Below are 18,361 nucleotides of genomic sequence, written 5' to 3'. Positions count from 1 at the left end.
ATTATGTTTTTCCCCCCCCACACAGGCCAAAAGTAATTCATTGTTACTTCAGAGAGAGGCTAATGCACTAGCCATGCAACAGAAGTGGAATTCCCTAGATGAAGGCAGTCGCCTTACCTTAAATCTTTTAAGCAAGGAAATTGATTTGAGGAATGGTGAGGTAAAGAAAAGGATGATTGGGATGTATCAGATCACTGAGGTTTTTGGGTATATATTTGGAAGTGTGACATTTAAAAATACTTATAACCTGCTCTTTTGGGTTAGTTACTGCTGCTGCACACGGTTCAGTGTCTGAGAGCAAGCAGATGCATTTGCTGTACTGCTTCTCAGTCCCGAGGTGGCTTGATCATGGAGGGACTCCACAGAAATGAGTTCTGTTTTATTACACCCTTATGGATTGCTGGGCAGGGGTAGATACACTTAACTGGAAGTATACTTAAACATGGAAGATGGAAAGAGTCCATATTCATCAGTTCTCCCCCCAGCGATTTACATTATGTCAAGAAAGCGATCTCTGTACTCTGCTCCAGTTGTAGGTGATACAAAGCTAAAACCTCTGCTAGTGTGCTCTGAAAAAAGATTGCTTTCTAACACCAACTTACTTTACACTACTCTGCAAGTAAGCAGGAAGTATCTAATCTTTTCTGTACCCAAAACACCATTGGTATCCAATTAGCTGCCCATTTCTTATTCCCCCCCTCTTATCCCAGAAATGTGGATTATATTGTTTTCCATTTTCACTTGAATCCTTGAGGATTGTATACAGAAAGTGAAAAGTCTCTTGTATTTGCAGACTGACTATATTGAAGACTGTGCAGACACAAAGCCAGATCGGGACATTGAATTAGAGCTTTCAGCCCTTGATACTGATGAACCTGATGGGCAGGGTGAACAAATAGAGGTATGTACAAGAACTGCATATTTGAAGAGGTCATGGAATTCTTTGATTAGTTGTTCAGCTGTTTCTAGAAACTTTCTTGTAAAATCAATCATTTATTCATGTTTATAGTGGAAAACCTTTTAAAATAAAAAGGTAGGTTTTATATTGATCTCTGAATCTTCTTTGGCACCATTTTAATGTAGAACTTGGGCTGCTTTTGTGCTAGTCCCCGTCATCTCAGGTTGTCAGTGTTGCTCTAATTGCAAAAGTTTTTTAAACTTTTTTTTCTCTTAAATACAAGATAGCATTAGTAATTTTCTCCAATTTACAAAATGGAAACCAAAAGTATTTTAATAAATGTAAAGTCTATTACAGTATGGTTACTTAAACAAAACTTTTAAATCTCCTCATTTCTAATACTAAATTCATTAAAAAATTGTCCTTGCTCTTTATATTCCTGTTGTTGCCAGTGCCCTCTGTCTTTTATATTTTGCTTCTATTAATAGTCTGCATTCAGTTCCTTAAACATTATTTCTTTCACCTTCATTGTGCAGTCAGAAAGTGTTTTGATCTTGTTTCATACCACACAAAAGGATCATCACAGCCCTTCTCTAAAGCAGTCATGCATTCAAAAAGAATAGATATCTCTGTCATTAAGGCATTGCATAATGCATACTGGTTCTTCTGGTTTCCATACCTCTTTTGTTGTGCCACTTGTTAACTATAAAGTGGGTTAAAAACTGGTTGAAAGACTGTATTCAAAGAGTAGTTATCAATGGTTTGCTGTCAAACAGGAGGTGGATGTATCTAATATAGTCTCGCAGAGTCCATCCTGGATCTGGTACTGTTCAGCATTTTCATTGAGGACTTAGATAAGGGAATGGAGAAACTTCCAAAAGGAGAAGAGATTCTAGGAGTAGCCTTTGACCCCAGAACCGTTACATAAAATAAATGGAAATCGGAAGACTTACCAAAGCAAGTAGCCACAATATTGATGGACGATTCTATCTTCTTCCCATAGGAGATTCTGGACATACAGCTAGGTATCAGTTCTCGGGATGACCAGCTGCTCAATGGAACAGCTATAGAGAATGGACATCCACTCAAGAAACACCAAAAGGAACCTTTGGAGCAGAAGAGACAAAGTTTAGGTGAAGACCTTGTGATTCTGTGAGTGTTAGACAAAACAGCAGCATCAGAGTGGTTAAAACATGACTATTTAAAGAGGAACTGCTTAGCTTCTCATACTTGGATGAGATATCTGCACTGTATGTGCATGGTGAAGTGGGAAGAGAACATGTTGAGGTGGGAAGAGTTCCCTGTTGAGAACTAGGAAGGACTGGCTTGTGATTATAAAACCCACCAAATGCACCGTTGGTGCACCGGTTTTTATACATTTGTGTTACTTATTTTTCAGTATATATTAGGTAACAATTGATATAAACCTATGTTTTAGGTATTCCCACACTGCACAGCAAATACAAAAGTATTTTTATAATTACCAGAATTCAGGGAAACTAGTCTCAGCAAGGTTGGCATTAAACTTAATTTCCACTAACCTCTTCTATGCCAAAAAAGTGCGAAATACTCTATGCTGGAATCACCCATGCTACTGTATTTTAACCATTTAATGGTGCCTTTGAAAACGAGGCACTCTGCATTTACTCTGTGAGCATACCCTTCTATAGTAAAATATTCTGCCTTTCCACTAACTACCATTTAATTTCACTATTTGCATCATTTAATGCACTTATTCTTGATATTTTGCATTAAGCTGAAGTTTAATATTTGTATGATTTATTTTTCCCCTCAGGGAGGAGCAGAAAGCAGTCCTGCCCGTAACTTGCTTCAGCCAGCCTATCACAGGATCCTTTAGCAATGCAAGCTGCCTGCCCATCAGCACATCAGTCAATGCTGGCAGCCTCATTTTGAAAAGTGCTCACATTATGTCTGAGGATAAAAACGACTTTTTAAAGCCCATTGCGAATGGCAAAATGGTTAACAGCTGAAAAGCATTCATCTTTCCAGCTTGTGACCATGCCGTGAAAGCATTTACACTAGCTTTTTATATATATAATATATATTATATAATGTATATTTTTTTTAAAAAAAAAATAATATTGGGGTCATCCATTTCCTGTGGACTCTTTGATACTTCAAGCCCCTCTTGCATTAGCATTCTGAAAAGATAAATTTACTAGGGTAAGGCGTTCACTTTCCACAAATTAATGGAATTTGGACATTGTTTTACTTAAGCTTAAAGCAGCTTTTTATGAGTTTGTAGCAATCCGGTGCAGTAACTGAGCCGTTCTTATTTAAAATGGCTTCTGTAGAAGATTAACAACTCAGTTATTTAAACTAGCAGGATCCTACAATGATACATCTAGTGAAAGTAAAAACTAATTTATTTGTCTCTATTTTGTTTAATGAGAAAGGAACTTGCATCTTGTTGCAGCTGCTTTTTCTTTAGTTGTGGAACTTTGCATGGAATATTGTTTCCTGATTGAAGAGTGAGAGGTAGGGATTCGTACTTTAGACTTTATTACAGGGTTAACACACTTTAGCTTCGTACTACTGCATTATATGCAGGACTGTGGTGCAGTGCTTCGCTGTAGTTTTTTTTTTTTTCTTATTGTTTGTTTTTTCTCATTTCTGCTTTAGTACTGTTGATAGTTATATACAGGCTACTTGTCCAAGTAAAGTTACAAAAAGTAACCCAAGTGCCTAAATCCTTCAGCTAATGTTCTTGGTATTGATTTCTCCAAGTTATATGCACATCCATTTTTAACCATTTTGATAAATTATGCACTAATGTAACTGTGTGTTTTTGGGTTTTTTTGTTTTTGTTTTTTTTAATGCAGTCCTCCACCTGCATTTATAGAATCCAGATGACTTGGCAAAAGAATCAGGTGCTCTTGGCTTTCCCGTGAAAACCCTGTATGTAGTGTTTGCACTGACTAACAATATGGTATTGCTGATTGTTTTTGTTGTTTGTTTTTTAATTTAAACTAATTAGTGGGTTTTTTGGATACTCATTGTATTGTCTTGGTTAAATATTGTTAATCATAACTTTGTATTCAGGTTTAATTTTGCTTGTTCACTAGCTATTGACTGAACCTACAGTAATATAGCATTATCAGACCTACAGAGTTGTGCTGAAAATTGTATGAATATGTGCCCTGCTAAGATGTGACAGAAAATCATATATGATATGTCAACTGAAGATAGAGTACACACACGCAAGCACTCTGGGCATAGTTTTCTTTAAAGTTTAAAAATTCAGTCACCATTTTGGAAAAGAAAGCAAGACCTTCCCTCCTGGTGATTACTATCTTATTGTTTGTCCTTTTCAGTTTCTTTGGTACATGTTTTACTTTTTTTAATGTTTTTATTAACTTCTGTGAAGTTGTTTACTCTGAAAATTGTACTGGAATATTTTAAGCCAAGCTAACCTTTCACCAGGTGTACTGTATGTTGTAAGGGCTTTTCCTGCTAGCAAAATGCTTAAAAAGGATCATGTTACTGGTCGTCTGAATTATTTTACAAAATCACAGCGATGTGTCAGATAAGATTTTGATAACTGTTTTGTGCACGTTTCTGAGGGGTGGGGGTTGGCATTTCCCTGAGGGTTACTGATTAGACTGAGAAAATATTGGTGTTTGATATCTCTTAATGAACATGTCCATGAAATAATTATGTTGTAAATATATATGAAAATCCAAGGGTTAGTTTTGATATTCTGGTGTCAGTATGGAAGATCTTACATACTTATTTAATACTAAAATGTAAAGAAATATTTGTAGAATAACAGTAAAGTAGCCTTTTCTTGGTTTCTTTGGCTATTTACTGTACCTTCCCTGATAGGCAGTGCCACCTCATCTCTGGAATAAGACTGGTATTTTGTTTGACTTTGCAGCCTGAAATGATTAGGAACAAGAATTAGACCACCTTGTCACCTTAACTCATTTCCTGTTGATGTTACAAATTAACATAGAACGCTAGACATGAACATGATTGTTGTATATTTTATATCAAGACCATTCTGTAAATATGAATTTATATTACTTTTGAAATGCTTCCGAAGTACTTTTATTTGCTGTATGTAATTCCAAAAGGATATGCAAACCAGTATGTCTATTTCATGGATATTTAAACAGTGAGATCTTCCACGTTGAAGGTAATGTAATTTTTTTAAAAAGATTTTTAAATTTTAAATTGCTATTTTGTTACAAAAATAGAGAAAATATAAAGGTTTGAAAAGTCCTTATTCGCCCTCAGGGAAAGAGCCCTCTGTGCTCCAGAACTCCACAGAACATCTTCAGCATGATCTGAGGGTGAATATATACTACATAAATTGATCTTGTGTATTTACCTTAACTTTTTAATTTTAAAATTGCAATTTTAAAACTTGGTTGTGCTCTGCTGGAGGGGAATTGGGATAAGCTGCTTATACACGTTCGTCTGTTTTGTCCAGTGAAAATACATCAGCCTAACATATTCCTGCCAACTTTACTGGCATGTCTAAGAACAAATGTATTTATATATGCTTGTCTGCAGCAGAAGATCCCATGATATAGTAGCTTTCTAGAAAGACCACATGCTTCCACTGTAAAGGAGTCAGTTCTGGGTTCAGGCTAATTTGTGTTCAACCTTTAATATCTAGAATGACACACACAAGAATTGAGGGATTTTTAATAGTGTGCCAACATTGTCTTACAGTTTTTAACACTGATTATATTCTTGCCATTAAACTATGTCCTCTGGTGCCCCAATAAGTGGAAGCTACAGATGGGAATATAGTTCTGGTTGTTCATTTTTGGCAAAGTTTCGTTAGTTGACCTGATACAAACAAATATGTGTTTGTGTATCTAGTTGCAAATCAGGTGCCTTTTTGGGCAATGGAAGGGCTAACTTTCTGACATTAAAAGTAGTGTGACTAATCTTCATGTGTAGTAGTAGTAGAGAATCCCATTTAGGTTTTTGGCCAAATATATTACGCTGTCAGAAAAAGGCCCATAGCAGATTAGAGAGGAGTGTGTGGTTCCTTTGCTCTGTGCAGACGAGCATTTTTTTTTTTTTTCAGGAGAGGTACAGCGGGGGTTTCCATGTCAGGGATACAGAAATTGTATCAATATCTGAGTTAAAATGTGTTGCCTCACAATCTGGATTAATTCCTTGTTCTGTCTCATTTCCTGCGTGGGTTTTAGGACTAGCATTAATCTCTAATTTGATATGTCATGCTGTCTACTTTTTTATGACAAAGTAGTAACATTTACATTCTTAAGATATAGATTATAGTAGAGTGACTGCCCTGCTACTGATATTTTGTTCCTGTAACAAGAAATGAATGAGTTAGTGTTCATACAGATTGTGCATTGTAGAATGTATACTAGACCTTTCAAAGAATAGGTTAGACTTCTTTTGCAAAGCAAATTGGCATTGGTTCTTGATAGACTAGTACAGAGTGATACTAAAGTGTGATACTTAAGGACACCAGTTGTAGACATATAATTTGAAAAGTTTACTGCTTTGATAACACACTTGAAATTTTAGTTTAAATTCATGCTGATGAGCTGAATGCTGTTCTTGTGTGTTAGTGCTCTGGGCTGAGTGAGGTACAAAATTATACACAAAGAAAGGCCTGTGGAAAGAATGTTTAAAAAAATCTTTTGTCAAAACCCAAAACAATTTGATAGTGTGTGGTTTTATTTTATTTTTTTTTGTTAAAGCACAATTTGTCAGATATCTGCTGTTGTACATAAACTCTATTTGAGAGGTATCTGCTAGCAGCTCCTTTATCATTTGTCAAGAATTTTTTTTCACCATTATTAATCTGTGTCGGAAGGAAAATGTGAAATTTTAGATCTTAACGAAATAAGAAGTTAATGAATCATCCACAGTACTTAGAGCACATTACTTGTTATAGTTTAATCCTTTTCTGTTAGGAAATCCCTCTAATGCAAGGGCCTCTCCTGCAAGCAGAAAACAATAAATGTGCTCTTTAAATGACCAGTTCTTTCCAGTACAAATGCACAGCTAACTCCTTGGTACTAATGGTCACAATGCACCTCTTTGCTGGCAAGGGAGTGTTCTGACAACTTTAAGTGTCAAGGGTAAAATAAAGACAGCAAAATTATGAAAATTCCCCACACTTGAGCAAAAACCTTTTATTCAAGGAAGACTGTCGCCGAAGCTCTTTCTTGGCCTTTCGTATTTAACAAAGTTTGAAATAAAACAGAGCCTGGCTGCATTTATAACTGTCAAAATCCAACATCATTTGCACATATCCCATCAATTTTATCCAGTGTAGGCCTCAGTTAATCCAAGGCATGAAAATGCATGCATTTTCTTCGCTGGGCAAACAAGTACATTATACTGTAGTTGTGATACAACACATGTGGCTTTTATTTGTACTGCACATACCCACTGTACAGCCACTCAGAGTATTGTGGTTAGCTTGCAGCATCTGCTGTCTACATTTATACAGTTAACTGCATATTCTTTTCCCTGGAAGTTAAAGAAATTTTTTTTCTTGTTGCATTGATTACGTTTTATAAAATTGCTTAGCTGGAAAGTTGGGGAAAGAGGCCTGTTTGTCAATTGTACAACCGATTGTGAAGCTCTAGTGTGAATATTTTTACGTCTGTATTAGACATTTTCTTTGCAAATCTATTGTTCGATTGAAATGTAAATGAAATAAAAGATGGTGTACACCCATCATGTATAAAGCAGGCACCATCGCTACGATGGATTTAATGCTCATTTTTATGGTGCATTCTCAGCTTCTATTTAAAACTATAATTTAAAATCTGTAAAATGAAATGGGGATATATAGGGGAATAAATTCTATTCCATTTATTTCAATTTTGAATTTCCAAATTGTAATGTTTCCCTTTGTGTTATAGGAATAGGATTAAATGGGAAAGCTGGACCATATGGTCTGTATTTGGGGTGGGTTGGGGGAAAGATGGGGTGGGGTGGGCTTTGTGATAATACTGAATAGCGGAGTGAATTCTGTGTGGTTTTTTGCTGTAGCACTGAAGTAAAGAGATATTAGCTTTGGCTGGTCACAGAATAGAGCATCATGGTTTTCAGTGTTTTGAGAGAAAATTGATGGAAAAAGTTTGCAGTACTTGACATGTATTTGCATGCAAAAAATAAAATGATTTGTCCACCTTAAGTGTGTGTTTGTAACTTGTGAGACCAAACCCTAGCTCGTGTCCCCTTTTCGCTGCCCCACCTCACTCCATTCCTCTAGCACAGTGGTTCCCAAACTTTAACAACCTGTGAGCCCCTTTCACTAAAATGTCAAGTCTCGCGAGCCCCCTCATCAAAATGAATATTTCCAGGGATTTTCTCCTTTACGTGAGTATAAATTATAAAAACAGTGATTTTGGAAATACAAAATTTGTTTTTATGACATGCTTATTACACACTATTACTAATTCTTTATAATTTCAGTATTTTTATTACATTATGAAAACGGCAGCACTTCCAAAATCTCACTTTTGTAGCTTGTATCACTTTGAATAAGCCCGTTCGTACGACAAGGCTCCTGTGTTTCATCAAGGCGTATCAGCTGTGAAACAGCATGAAAGGGATTCAAGAAGCCACCTCCAAGAGTTCCTCCCGCACAAGCATTCGGGCCTTGAGCAGTCCAGGCCCCCAACGCCCATTACGACAAAGCTTAAGCTTGTTCTTCATCACGATGTTTAAAGCAGTAAAAACTCTCCACTTCCTTTTCCATTTCTTATACGGCGGCTTGAGGTTTAAGTCTCCTCAGGGTGACGGAGATGCTCCGCCGGCTCCCTAGGGAGAGCGCTGTCCCCACTCGGGGACTTTTCCCAGGAGCCCTGTGCCCGTTCACAGCCCCCCCTGTGGGCCCCACGGCTGCAGCAGCAGGAGGAGCTCAAACCCGGCCCGCGGGGGATCCCAACTCTCTCTAGTCCCGGGGGGGGGGGGGTCAGGACGCCTGGGTTCTATTCCCGGGGGAAGGGGGGCCGGTGGGTCAGAGCAGGGCAGCTGCTGGAGCTCCGCGTGCCGCTGAGCGCGGGCTGCCCATCCCGATTAGCGAGGCGAAAACAAACCACCCCCTTCTGGGAGGTGTTGCGCTGCCGTCCGCTCAATGTGCCTTGCCGCCGGGTTGTACCATTGCCAGCAAGGCACCGTCTCTCTCTCCTTCCCCACCCCTCGCTGAATGGGGCCGCCCTGCTTTCCCGGCCTCCTTTGCGCTGCTCGTCCTCGCGGAGCGCCGGAGCGGTGGGTGCGGGCGGCGGCGCCCTGAGGCCGCGCGCGGGGGGCGAGGCGGGGGCCGGCCGGGAGGTGACAGAGGGGCGGGGCCGCGTTCTGGATAGCGGGGGCGCTGGGGGCAGGAGGGGCCTGGGGGGACGCCCAGGAGGGCAGGGGATCTGCGTGGTGGTCTGGGAGGAAGGGGGGTGCCGGTGGGTGGGGGTGGGGGTGGGAGTGGGAGGGATGGTCTGGGGGGGGTCGGAGGGGTGCTCTTCGAGGAGGGGGATGCTGGTAGGTCGGGGGGAGGGGTGGGAGGGAGGGTGGTCTGCGAGGGAGGGGGATGCTGGTGGGGGGGGGTCGGGAGGGTGGTCTGCGAGGGAGGGGGATGCTGGTGGGTCGGGGGGGGGTGGCCCAGGATCCCTTCTGGAGCTGTTGTGCCTACAGCTCCGTAGCCAGGCCTGGCACTTTCCAGAGCTGTTGGGGTTGGAGGCTGAAGGTAAAACATGGTGAGAAATATCGGCTACACAGAGAGCTCTTCTCGGTCCCTTTGTGACATGTTCCTAGATCTGCATTTACAGTCAGCGAGAGCAGCACTGGTGGAGAGGTGGCCCAGAGGTCAGCCCTGCAAACGAGCCAGGAACTGTGAGTCTCCTGATTTGTTTTTAGTTTATGGACCCAGCCCATTTTCTTTCTTTCTTTTATTTAAAATGTTTGTACAAAACAAGGAGGGAAAAAATACTTTTCCCATCATTTCTTCTACTATGACCAGCTACATGTGCATTTATTCCGTTCAGGTTTTCTTGTAGATACAGGCTGTGTATACTGGTTTCCTGTTCCCTTTGCTCAGGTAACGTTAATAAATATGGAAATTTATTTGAGCATAAGCTTTCGTGAGCTACAGTATCACTTCACGAAAGCTCATGCTCAGATAAATTTGTTAGTCTCTAAGGTGCCACAAGTCCTCCTTTTCTTTTTACAGATAGAGACTAACACGGCTGCTACTCTGAAACCTATTAATAAATATGGTAATGTAGGAGGACATTGTTTCCTTTCCATGTTTGTCTTCAGAGCCACCTTTGTTCTTCCCTGGTACACATGACCACCCTCATTCTAAGGCCCAGATGTAGGCCATATATGGGGAAAACAGCCAGAAACAGTGCAGGCATAAACTTGGTTTGATTAGAGATTCATTTTTAATAACATTAATCTGAGTTTAGTAATTCTGCAATAAATCCATTGCATTTGAACAGCACGGACCAGGAGACTGGCTTCATCTACATTCATATCTGCAAAGTGTCAAAACCATTGTATGGTTTCCTGCTGATGGCAAAAACTTTAGGTGTGCTAAAATATTCTGTCTTGAAATTAATTTTTAAACAAAAAGAAAGTAAAAAGGAATAACAAGCCAGTTTGGGATAGAGATACCAAATATAGAAGTTGAGCACAAATTAGATCTCTGTGAAACATTGTAGCTAAGTTTGGCAGAATTTGATTTTTATTTTTATTTTTTATCATTTTGGTAGATGACGTCAATGTTTGTTTTTAAGCTTTTTTTTAATTTTTATCAGTTTAAATTTTCACAGTTGCGGAAACTTATGGGTTTTAATCTTTTTTTTTTCTTTCAATTTTCAGAGTTGCGGGAAGTTATGGGGAGGGTCAGACATATTATGTAATGATATTAGACACCGATTCAAAAAGTTAAAGCATTATAACCATTAAAACACAAATTGTCAAAATATGCCAAGTAAATATCCTTTAATAAAAGTTTTCAAGCAGTATTTTTCTGGCTTTGCCTATCCGTACATTTTTATTTTTGGTGAGAATATGTTTTTCAATTTGTGTTTGTACAATGAAATCAACACTTGCCAGCATTTATTGATAAATAAGTTAACTATTAAATGTTGTCTTATGGTAGCACAGGAGTGATCTTCTAAAGTTTTCCCCTATGTACACAACAAAAGCACCATACTAGAGAGGGACTTGAGATGCTTTTTGTTATCAACTCAAAGAGAAATGAACCACCTACAGAATCACCAAAATGACTTTTTGCGGAACTAGGGTTGTACCGTGGTAGTCTTGCAACTGAGAACTGACCCAATCCAACCCTATTTAGCTTGCAAGAACTGAAGTGATCAGTTTGAAGACATATAGTTGCAGACTTGCTTTATCATGTGTGTATCTATCTCTGAGTTACTTTGAAATAAGCAGAATATCTCTGTTTTGTACATAAATCTGCCTGTTAGATGGTGCACTATAACTAGAAAATACCTGTAAATTAATCGTTGTTAATTTGAGTTCCATTTGATACACAGGAAAGAATTGGAATTTTGTGTCAGGATACAGGCCTCAGGCATACATGGTACCCACTTTTTTTTTTCCTGGTTTCTTTTGCTCTACCTTTTCTCTGTATTGGAAAATAGTTTGCTTGGTGTGCAAGCAGAAGAGAAGGCAAAAAGAAATCAGAATTCTCCCACAACCAAGCCCTTAAGCAAAACTAATTACCTCTTGCAGAACAGGGAATCGCCTCCAATCCCAGGTCTCCTGAATGTAATCGAACACTTTAATTTCTTGAGCAGACATAATGCTAAGGATCTCTAAACACTTTCCAGTAGTACATGGAAATAAAATAGAATACCTAAATTCAGCATGACAGAGCAACTTTCTGGCTCAGTTTAAAGCTGGCAGGGGGTTTTAAGGGTGTTAACTTCTTTAATTCCTTGGTTTCCGTTCTCCATGAACCCTGTTTCATATATGGATGAACACTTAGAAAAATACAGCTGTCTTTTGACTGTGTGCTGTGTTGTGCTATTAGTCAAATTTGACAATGTACCTTATCCAAAATGCTAGCTGGTTACCTCTGTGTTTCTCTAGGGTAGATACAGGCCATATCTTCTGTGTAATTTTTCTCTACTCTGAAAAATAATCTCAGTAATCATCACCTTTTAGCCTGAATCATCTGGCTATCTACTCATTAATCTGCATAATCCTACTTTCAACAGTTTGCAGATACTGCTAGTGGTTGATAGAAAACCTAAAAACACTACTTTCTCCTTACGCTATAGATTGTGCCCTTGTCATAGAAATAAAGACAATTAGGTCCACCTCATCAACATATGATATAGAGTCAATCACACACACTCATACCCCCCCCCCCCCAAAAAAAAATTGGAAATAGATTACTCAGTTTTATAGCAGGCTGTTCAGGATCGCAGTTCACACCAGTGAAGGGTTTGCTTTTATTCCATCAGCCCTGGAGAATTGTTTTTATTCCATCAGCCCTGGAGAATTGTTGTGGAAGCTGTTAGTGGAGCACTGAACTCTCTTTACAGCCTGAGGCAGTAATTCAGTTTATGGTCTCTTATGTTTGACGCTGTTTGCTCTTACACCCATTTGGTTTGAGAGGGTGTATGTAAATTACTAATACCCCAGATAGCTTTTTCAGGGAATATCCTCCTCCTGCTGTCATTGGCTAATCTCTAGCCAACAGAAAGGTATTTAGATGGAGAAATAGTGTAACTCAGGTCAATTGATGGATGTAAGGGCAATTGTGATTAGTACATATTGGCTTGGCAAATTCAATTTTTAACTTTTTTAGTTTTGACTGATAATATTGATTATTTTTAAGCATTTTTAAAATATATATATCTATTTAAATGTTCATAGTTGTGGGAAACTACCAGAGGGTCAGACAATAATGGTTTAATGATAGAAGTTAAAGCTTTATAACCATTAAAACACAAATTATCAACCTCATATACAAAATAAATATCCTTAAATCAAACTAATAAGTTTTCAAGCAGTATTTTTCTTATTTTGCCTATCTTTATGTTTCGATTATTATCGATGTAAATATTTTTTGCTGGTTTGTGTCTGTGTGGTGAAATCAATATTTACCAGTAAAAATCTAATTCTTCCAAGCCTTGTTGTAGCACTTCTGTTAGTATCTGAGGTGCCAGCATTATCAATTTGCGTAATATGCTACAACTGAGTTTTATTAAAGTGAAAATGAGCTTTGTGAAATGTTAACTGCTTGCGAGTCCTGCATAGGCAGATTAACAAAAACAACTTATTTGCCAAATATGATGATTTATTTGCACACTGGTACTATATAAATTATAAATATAATTATATTTTGTAAAAATTGCAGACTTGCAACTACACAGACTAATGCCAAAATCAGAGTTCCCCTCTTGCTACAGAGCTTATCCTTATTGTGAAATGACCTGTGAAACTGACAGTTGTTAGTACACAAAGCACCATTGGTTAAAATATATATCTTTCTTTTTCCACGCTTGCATTACGTAAATTTGAGAAAAGAGATTTGCTGGAGGTTTGCTGAGATTCTGTTTGATTCTGGAAAGAGACCAGGTGCCAACTTTGAGCCTACATAGAATTTTTCATGTTTAGTAATAATCTCCTAGAGATAAGCTTCTAAAAGAAACCCGGAAGGATATTTCTTGAGATACAACTTGATACTGCGCACTGTCTCCTTTTCTTTGTAAGGGAGGGTGGGGGTAAGGAATAAGGGTTAGAATTTAACTTTTAAAATTTTTAAAAACTGTATTGTAACATTCCTGTTTTTTCTGTATTTTCACTGCAAGCTTTTAATTGCGTTAGTGGCTTTGATACCTTATCAAAAGTGCATACAACTATTAATCTCATTGATCATGTTCCGATCATCATTCGCCATTGCTAAAAGATTAATAATTGTGCGCACAATACTAGAAGTTGAAACTTAATAAATGTAAAAAATCCAGAAGGAAATGTAATTGGCGCAGGTTTTACGGTTGGGTATGTAGTGATCTTGAACCATTGTTAATGAACAGAACTGTCCTCTCTGAATAAATATTTTGAATGCCTCATACTTTATCTATTGAAGAAAAAACTGTAATAAAGAGCTTTTTGTTGTTTGTTTTTGGTTTACTCATCATTTCAGACGTGTTTATTATCAATTCATTCACAAAGAGGTTGGCTAGTTGCAGCATAGTCTTGTTGGTAATGGTTTATAAACTGTTTTCATTTGAATTGCCAACCTTCATGTTTTTCTCTGGAGGAGTATAGGGCTAATGCTATACATTTGAGGTGATACTTGATATTGTGTGTGTGTTTGTATAAAGCAGAGATGCACTGACGCTGACCTACCCCTCTCTTTTTAGAATACAATGACTACTTTAGATGATAAACTGCTTGGTGAGAAGCTCCAGTACTACTACAGCAGCAGTGAAGATGAGGACAGTGAGAAAGAAGATAAAGTCAGAGAGAGCACCGTTCCTGACACGATTGGTGGGGAGGTGGAGCTGAGTAGCGATGGCACTGCAGTTAACACAGGTACTGTGACATAAAATATTTTATCCTCCTGTGCATGCCTGTCCAGTACTGGGAGAGAGGAATCCGTACCCACACAACTGGGACATACCTAAATAGGACATTCAAGAGTAGCACTTTTCATTAGGCCCCAGCAACAGGATAATAGCAAGGTGAAATTGATGAGGACATATTTCCATACTAACTGCTGGAGGATACCTCTAAACCTGGATGGTGGTAATGTGTCAAAACTCAGTACAGATATTAATCTTCACAACATCCTTTTGAGGTTAATAGGAAAGTAGTATAGGTAGGTAAGCTTTATGCCTATTATACAGATAAGAAAACAGACACAGCGAAGTTGAGTGACTTGTTCAAGGACATAAGAGTCAACTGCAGAAATGGGGAGTTACTTGCTACCATTCCTATGCTTTATTATAGCATATTGAGCAATATACAATAAGCCTAAAACATGGTCTGTCCTTTAACTGCTATTTGTAAAGGACTCTGAGATCCTGAATGGAAAGTGCAATAGACAAAGATTGTTTCTGTCTAAGCAAAATACCTGCATGTTTTACCTTCAGGTCCAAAGGGTGTCATAAATGATTGGCGAAGATTCAAGCAACTGGAGACGGAGCAGCGAGAGGAGCAGTGCAGAGAGATGGAACGACTTATAAAAAAGTTATCCATGACTTGCAGATCTCACTTGGATGAAGAGGAGGATAAACAGAAGCAGAAAGAACTTCAGGAAAAAATCAATGGAAAGGTAACCTAGGAGCACAATAAGAGACTTCTGTGTTAATAAATTTTAGCAGTTTCTGTTTTTCAGCTGCTTTGCAAAAAATCATGAATGGTAGTTGCATGGTAGTTATTTATTATTGCTTTTAACAGGTGGAAAAATTGAGACTGAGCACAATGATTACCTACCTCCCAGAAGTAGTGTCAAGATGATTTAATGTTTGTGCAGTACTTTGAAGATGTTGTACACTTAAGTGTTAAGTAATAAGTGACTGGCCCAAGACCACTGACGGAGTCTGTATCAGACACAGTGTATTTTCCTTGCATGCATTCATCAAATTTATTTCCAAGTTTGCGAAACAGTTTAAAAAAAGGGGGGGGGGGGGGGAAATGCAGCAACTGTGCCTGAAAAATATCTTCATCTTGTAAGTTAATGAGAGTTGTGTAAGACTGTCTGCTTTCCAGGAGGCCTGATTGATTATAATGTACGGTAAATGAATGTTAAGAGATCAGCTTAGTCTTCAAACTGATAGGAAAGCATTAGACATCAAAGGCAGAAAATGGCAGAGGTGGTAAATTATTTAAAAGCTAGGTGGGATGTTTTGGTCAATTGACTTGTATTACCAGTTCCTATGAATCTGATTGAACATGTTGCTAAAGTTGATACGTGCTGCTATTTGACAATAAACCAGTATTATGTTCATGAGTTATTAGTAACATTTGGTCACTCATGCCCAACAATTTAAGATCATAAAGTGATAATGGGGGGAAATTGCTTGAATTTTAGGTATCTGTTTGTTTTTAATTTACATGAACTTCACATTTCCAAAGAGATTTTCTCTCTGCCTGAAATAATCACTGTTTTTCACTGATTTTTTTGTGTTCCCCTGCTGACTGCAACAGCACTAAACTAACAAACCCTACACCTAGAGCATGATGACTAATTCTTAATGAAGCAAGATGTTGAAAGATGATAACCACAAAACCCAAGTTAATTCCAATGCCAGAGAAAACATGGGAACATTTATTTTTGCCAAAGAAATAAATCTGGTATAGAAATAAATGTTCAGTTTCTAATAGAGATTTACTCTATTTACTTAGGAAAAAAAGATGAAAAAACAAACTAGGAATCTGACAGTATCCACTCAAATTGGAAATAATGTCCAAGCTGCCCATCTAAGAGCCGTATTGGCAGCTTACTTGGAGCTTGTGGCCATAGCTAATTTGAATAAAATAGGAGCACATTATAGTCACTCACTTTTAATCCAGCCTATGGAGGCTAGAAGTCCCCATGTAGGAAACTCCGTCTTTATCAGATGTGCTTTCCGGATGGACCAAAATGGAGTATCTTATGGTGGGAACTCTAGCCTCCATGGTCTGTGCCTGGGTATTAACGGTGAAGAATGATGCAGGTCAAACTCTGTCCATCCTTGATTTAAATACTAACTGCATGTAACATGTATGGAATTCTAGATTTCTCTCTCTGGTGCGTTTGTGACGTTTCTTTGTGCACGTTATAGATGACTTTACAAGAATATAACATGATTCATGATGGCGAAGATGATGAAGCCTTTTTACAGCAGTACAGGAAGCAGCGAATGGAGGAGATGAGGCAGCAGCTGCATAGCGGGCAGCAGTTTAAGCAGGTTTTTGAGATCAGCAGTGGGGAAGGGTTTTTGGACACCGTTGATAAAGAACACAAGAACACGCTGATCATGATCCACATCTATGAAGATGACATCCCTGGCTCTGAATCTGTGAATGGCTGCATGATCTGTCTTGCTGCTGAGTACCCAACAGTCAAATTTTGTCGAGTAAAGAGTTCCCTGATTGGTGCCAGCACTCGCTTTACGAATAATGCTCTACCTGCTTTGCTCATCTATAAGGGAGGGGAGCTCATTGGCAACTTCGTCCGAATCACCGACCAGCTTGGAGAAGATTTTTTTGCCGTGGACCTGGAGGCTTTTTTACAGGAGTGTGGTCTGCTCCCAGAGAAGGATCTGCTGCTCCTGACTTCCATATGTAACCCATCTGCATGTTATAGTGAAGACAGTGATTTGGAGATAGACTGAAAAAAGTGAACAAAGGGTTCAGTAAGCTGGGGTTGCCCTGTGGGGTCTCTTGTTGCTGTAGATTGTTCATTTGTTCTTTTCCGTATTTTTTGTATATTTTTCCTCTCCTTCCCATGCACTTTGGCTTTTAGCCCATTAGTACTTTAAGAGCCTTTATTATATGTAATGTAAAGAATTCTTAACGTTTGGTTAAATTGCTTCAATAAAATGGAAACTAAAAGTGTCTTGCACCTAGTAAAGTGTTTTTGAAGTGTATAAATGTGAAGCAAATCTTAAATTGATTGTCAGTGGTTATTCAGCAGCTCCTCTTACATAGTCAGTCCTGTTCTACATATAATCTCATCCTTTGAATTATATAGACCAGTGGTTCCCAAACTTGTTCCACCACTTGTGCAGGGAAAGCCCCTGGCGGGCCGGGCCGGTTTGTTTACCTGTCGCGTCCGCAGGTTCGCTGCTCCAGGCCAGTGAGAGCTGCTGGAAGCGTCGGCCAGTACATCCCTTGGCCTGTACCACTTCCAGCAGCTCCCATTGGCCTGGAGCAGCAAACCGTGGCTGCTGGGAGCTGCAATCGGCCGAACCTGTGGACGTGGCAGGTAAACAAACTGGCTCAGCCCGCCCGGGGCTTTCACTGCACAAGCGGTGGAACAAGTTTGGGAACCGCTGATATAGACGGTTAATTGGTGCTGGTAGAAAGTCCTGGCTTGGTGGCCTGGGAACTGACGTCCTCTGTTTAGGGAAGAGATGTGGCACAGGAAGCGTCATGTGAACCCTGACATGGGGGAATCTAATCCCTGTTTGTTCATTCAATCAGGCTTTTGCTTGTTTGCTTAGAGTCGGCAGGGCTACCAATGGAGAAGGTATTATTACTATTATTTATTATTTTTTTAAGTGGACACCTACATAAAAGGAATAGGATTGAGACCATGAGCTTCTAAGACGGTCCATTACAAGAACAGCTTTAATCATTACTAACCTGAAGCTGGATTCACACCAGTGAATCAAAAGTGAAAGGCCCCATATCCCATTCCCTGTCTCTTATATGTTCCACTCTTCAAAAGTCTTGTAGTTTTGACAGTGTAGAGTATTTCCCCCTCTCACTTGATAACTAGCACAATTCACCACTCCATCCTAAAAGTTA

General features: G+C 39.0%; 2 protein-coding genes across 6 annotated transcripts in view; both read left to right on the top strand.

Moving 5' to 3' along the window:
- Window positions 1–2,915, top strand: part of RC3H2 (ring finger and CCCH-type domains 2) — a 34,901-nt gene extending 31,986 nt beyond the window's left edge. For all 3 annotated transcript variants that reach the window (XM_074973614.1, XM_074973613.1, XM_074973615.1), the window contains 4 exons: window positions 26–160; window positions 794–901; window positions 1,902–2,050; window positions 2,694–2,915. In XM_074973614.1, coding sequence (XP_074829715.1) covers window positions 26–160; window positions 794–901; window positions 1,902–2,050; window positions 2,694–2,889 — 588 coding nt within the window. In that variant the 3' untranslated portion in view covers window positions 2,890–2,915. The remainder of the gene's footprint in view (window positions 1–25; window positions 161–793; window positions 902–1,901; window positions 2,051–2,693) is intronic.
- A 6,145-nt stretch (window positions 2,916–9,060) lies between these two features.
- Window positions 9,061–17,446, top strand: PDCL (phosducin like). 3 transcript variants are annotated; one of them, XM_074974057.1, is made up of 5 exons: window positions 9,061–9,139; window positions 9,674–9,751; window positions 14,266–14,437; window positions 14,998–15,179; window positions 16,672–17,446. In XM_074974057.1, the coding sequence occupies exons 3-5, from the start codon at window positions 14,272–14,274 to the stop codon at window positions 17,221–17,223; spliced, it is 900 nt and encodes a 299-aa protein (XP_074830158.1). In that variant the 5' UTR covers window positions 9,061–9,139; window positions 9,674–9,751; window positions 14,266–14,271; the 3' UTR covers window positions 17,224–17,446. The 3 variants fall into 3 exon arrangements, with proteins under 3 accessions (XP_074830158.1, XP_074830157.1, XP_074830159.1); XM_074974056.1 differs by having other exon boundaries at window positions 9,065–9,139; window positions 9,688–9,751; XM_074974058.1 differs by lacking the exons at window positions 9,061–9,139; window positions 9,674–9,751 and adding an exon at window positions 13,422–13,477.
- The last annotated feature ends 915 nt before the right edge of the window (window positions 17,447–18,361 follow it).

This window comes from Natator depressus, chromosome 16, assembly GCF_965152275.1.
Source record: "Natator depressus isolate rNatDep1 chromosome 16, rNatDep2.hap1, whole genome shotgun sequence".
NCBI classification, from domain to species: domain Eukaryota; kingdom Metazoa; phylum Chordata; order Testudines; family Cheloniidae; genus Natator; species Natator depressus.
The sequence above is the reverse complement of the archived record's forward strand: the minus strand, read 5'-3'. Positions and strand labels throughout refer to the sequence as shown.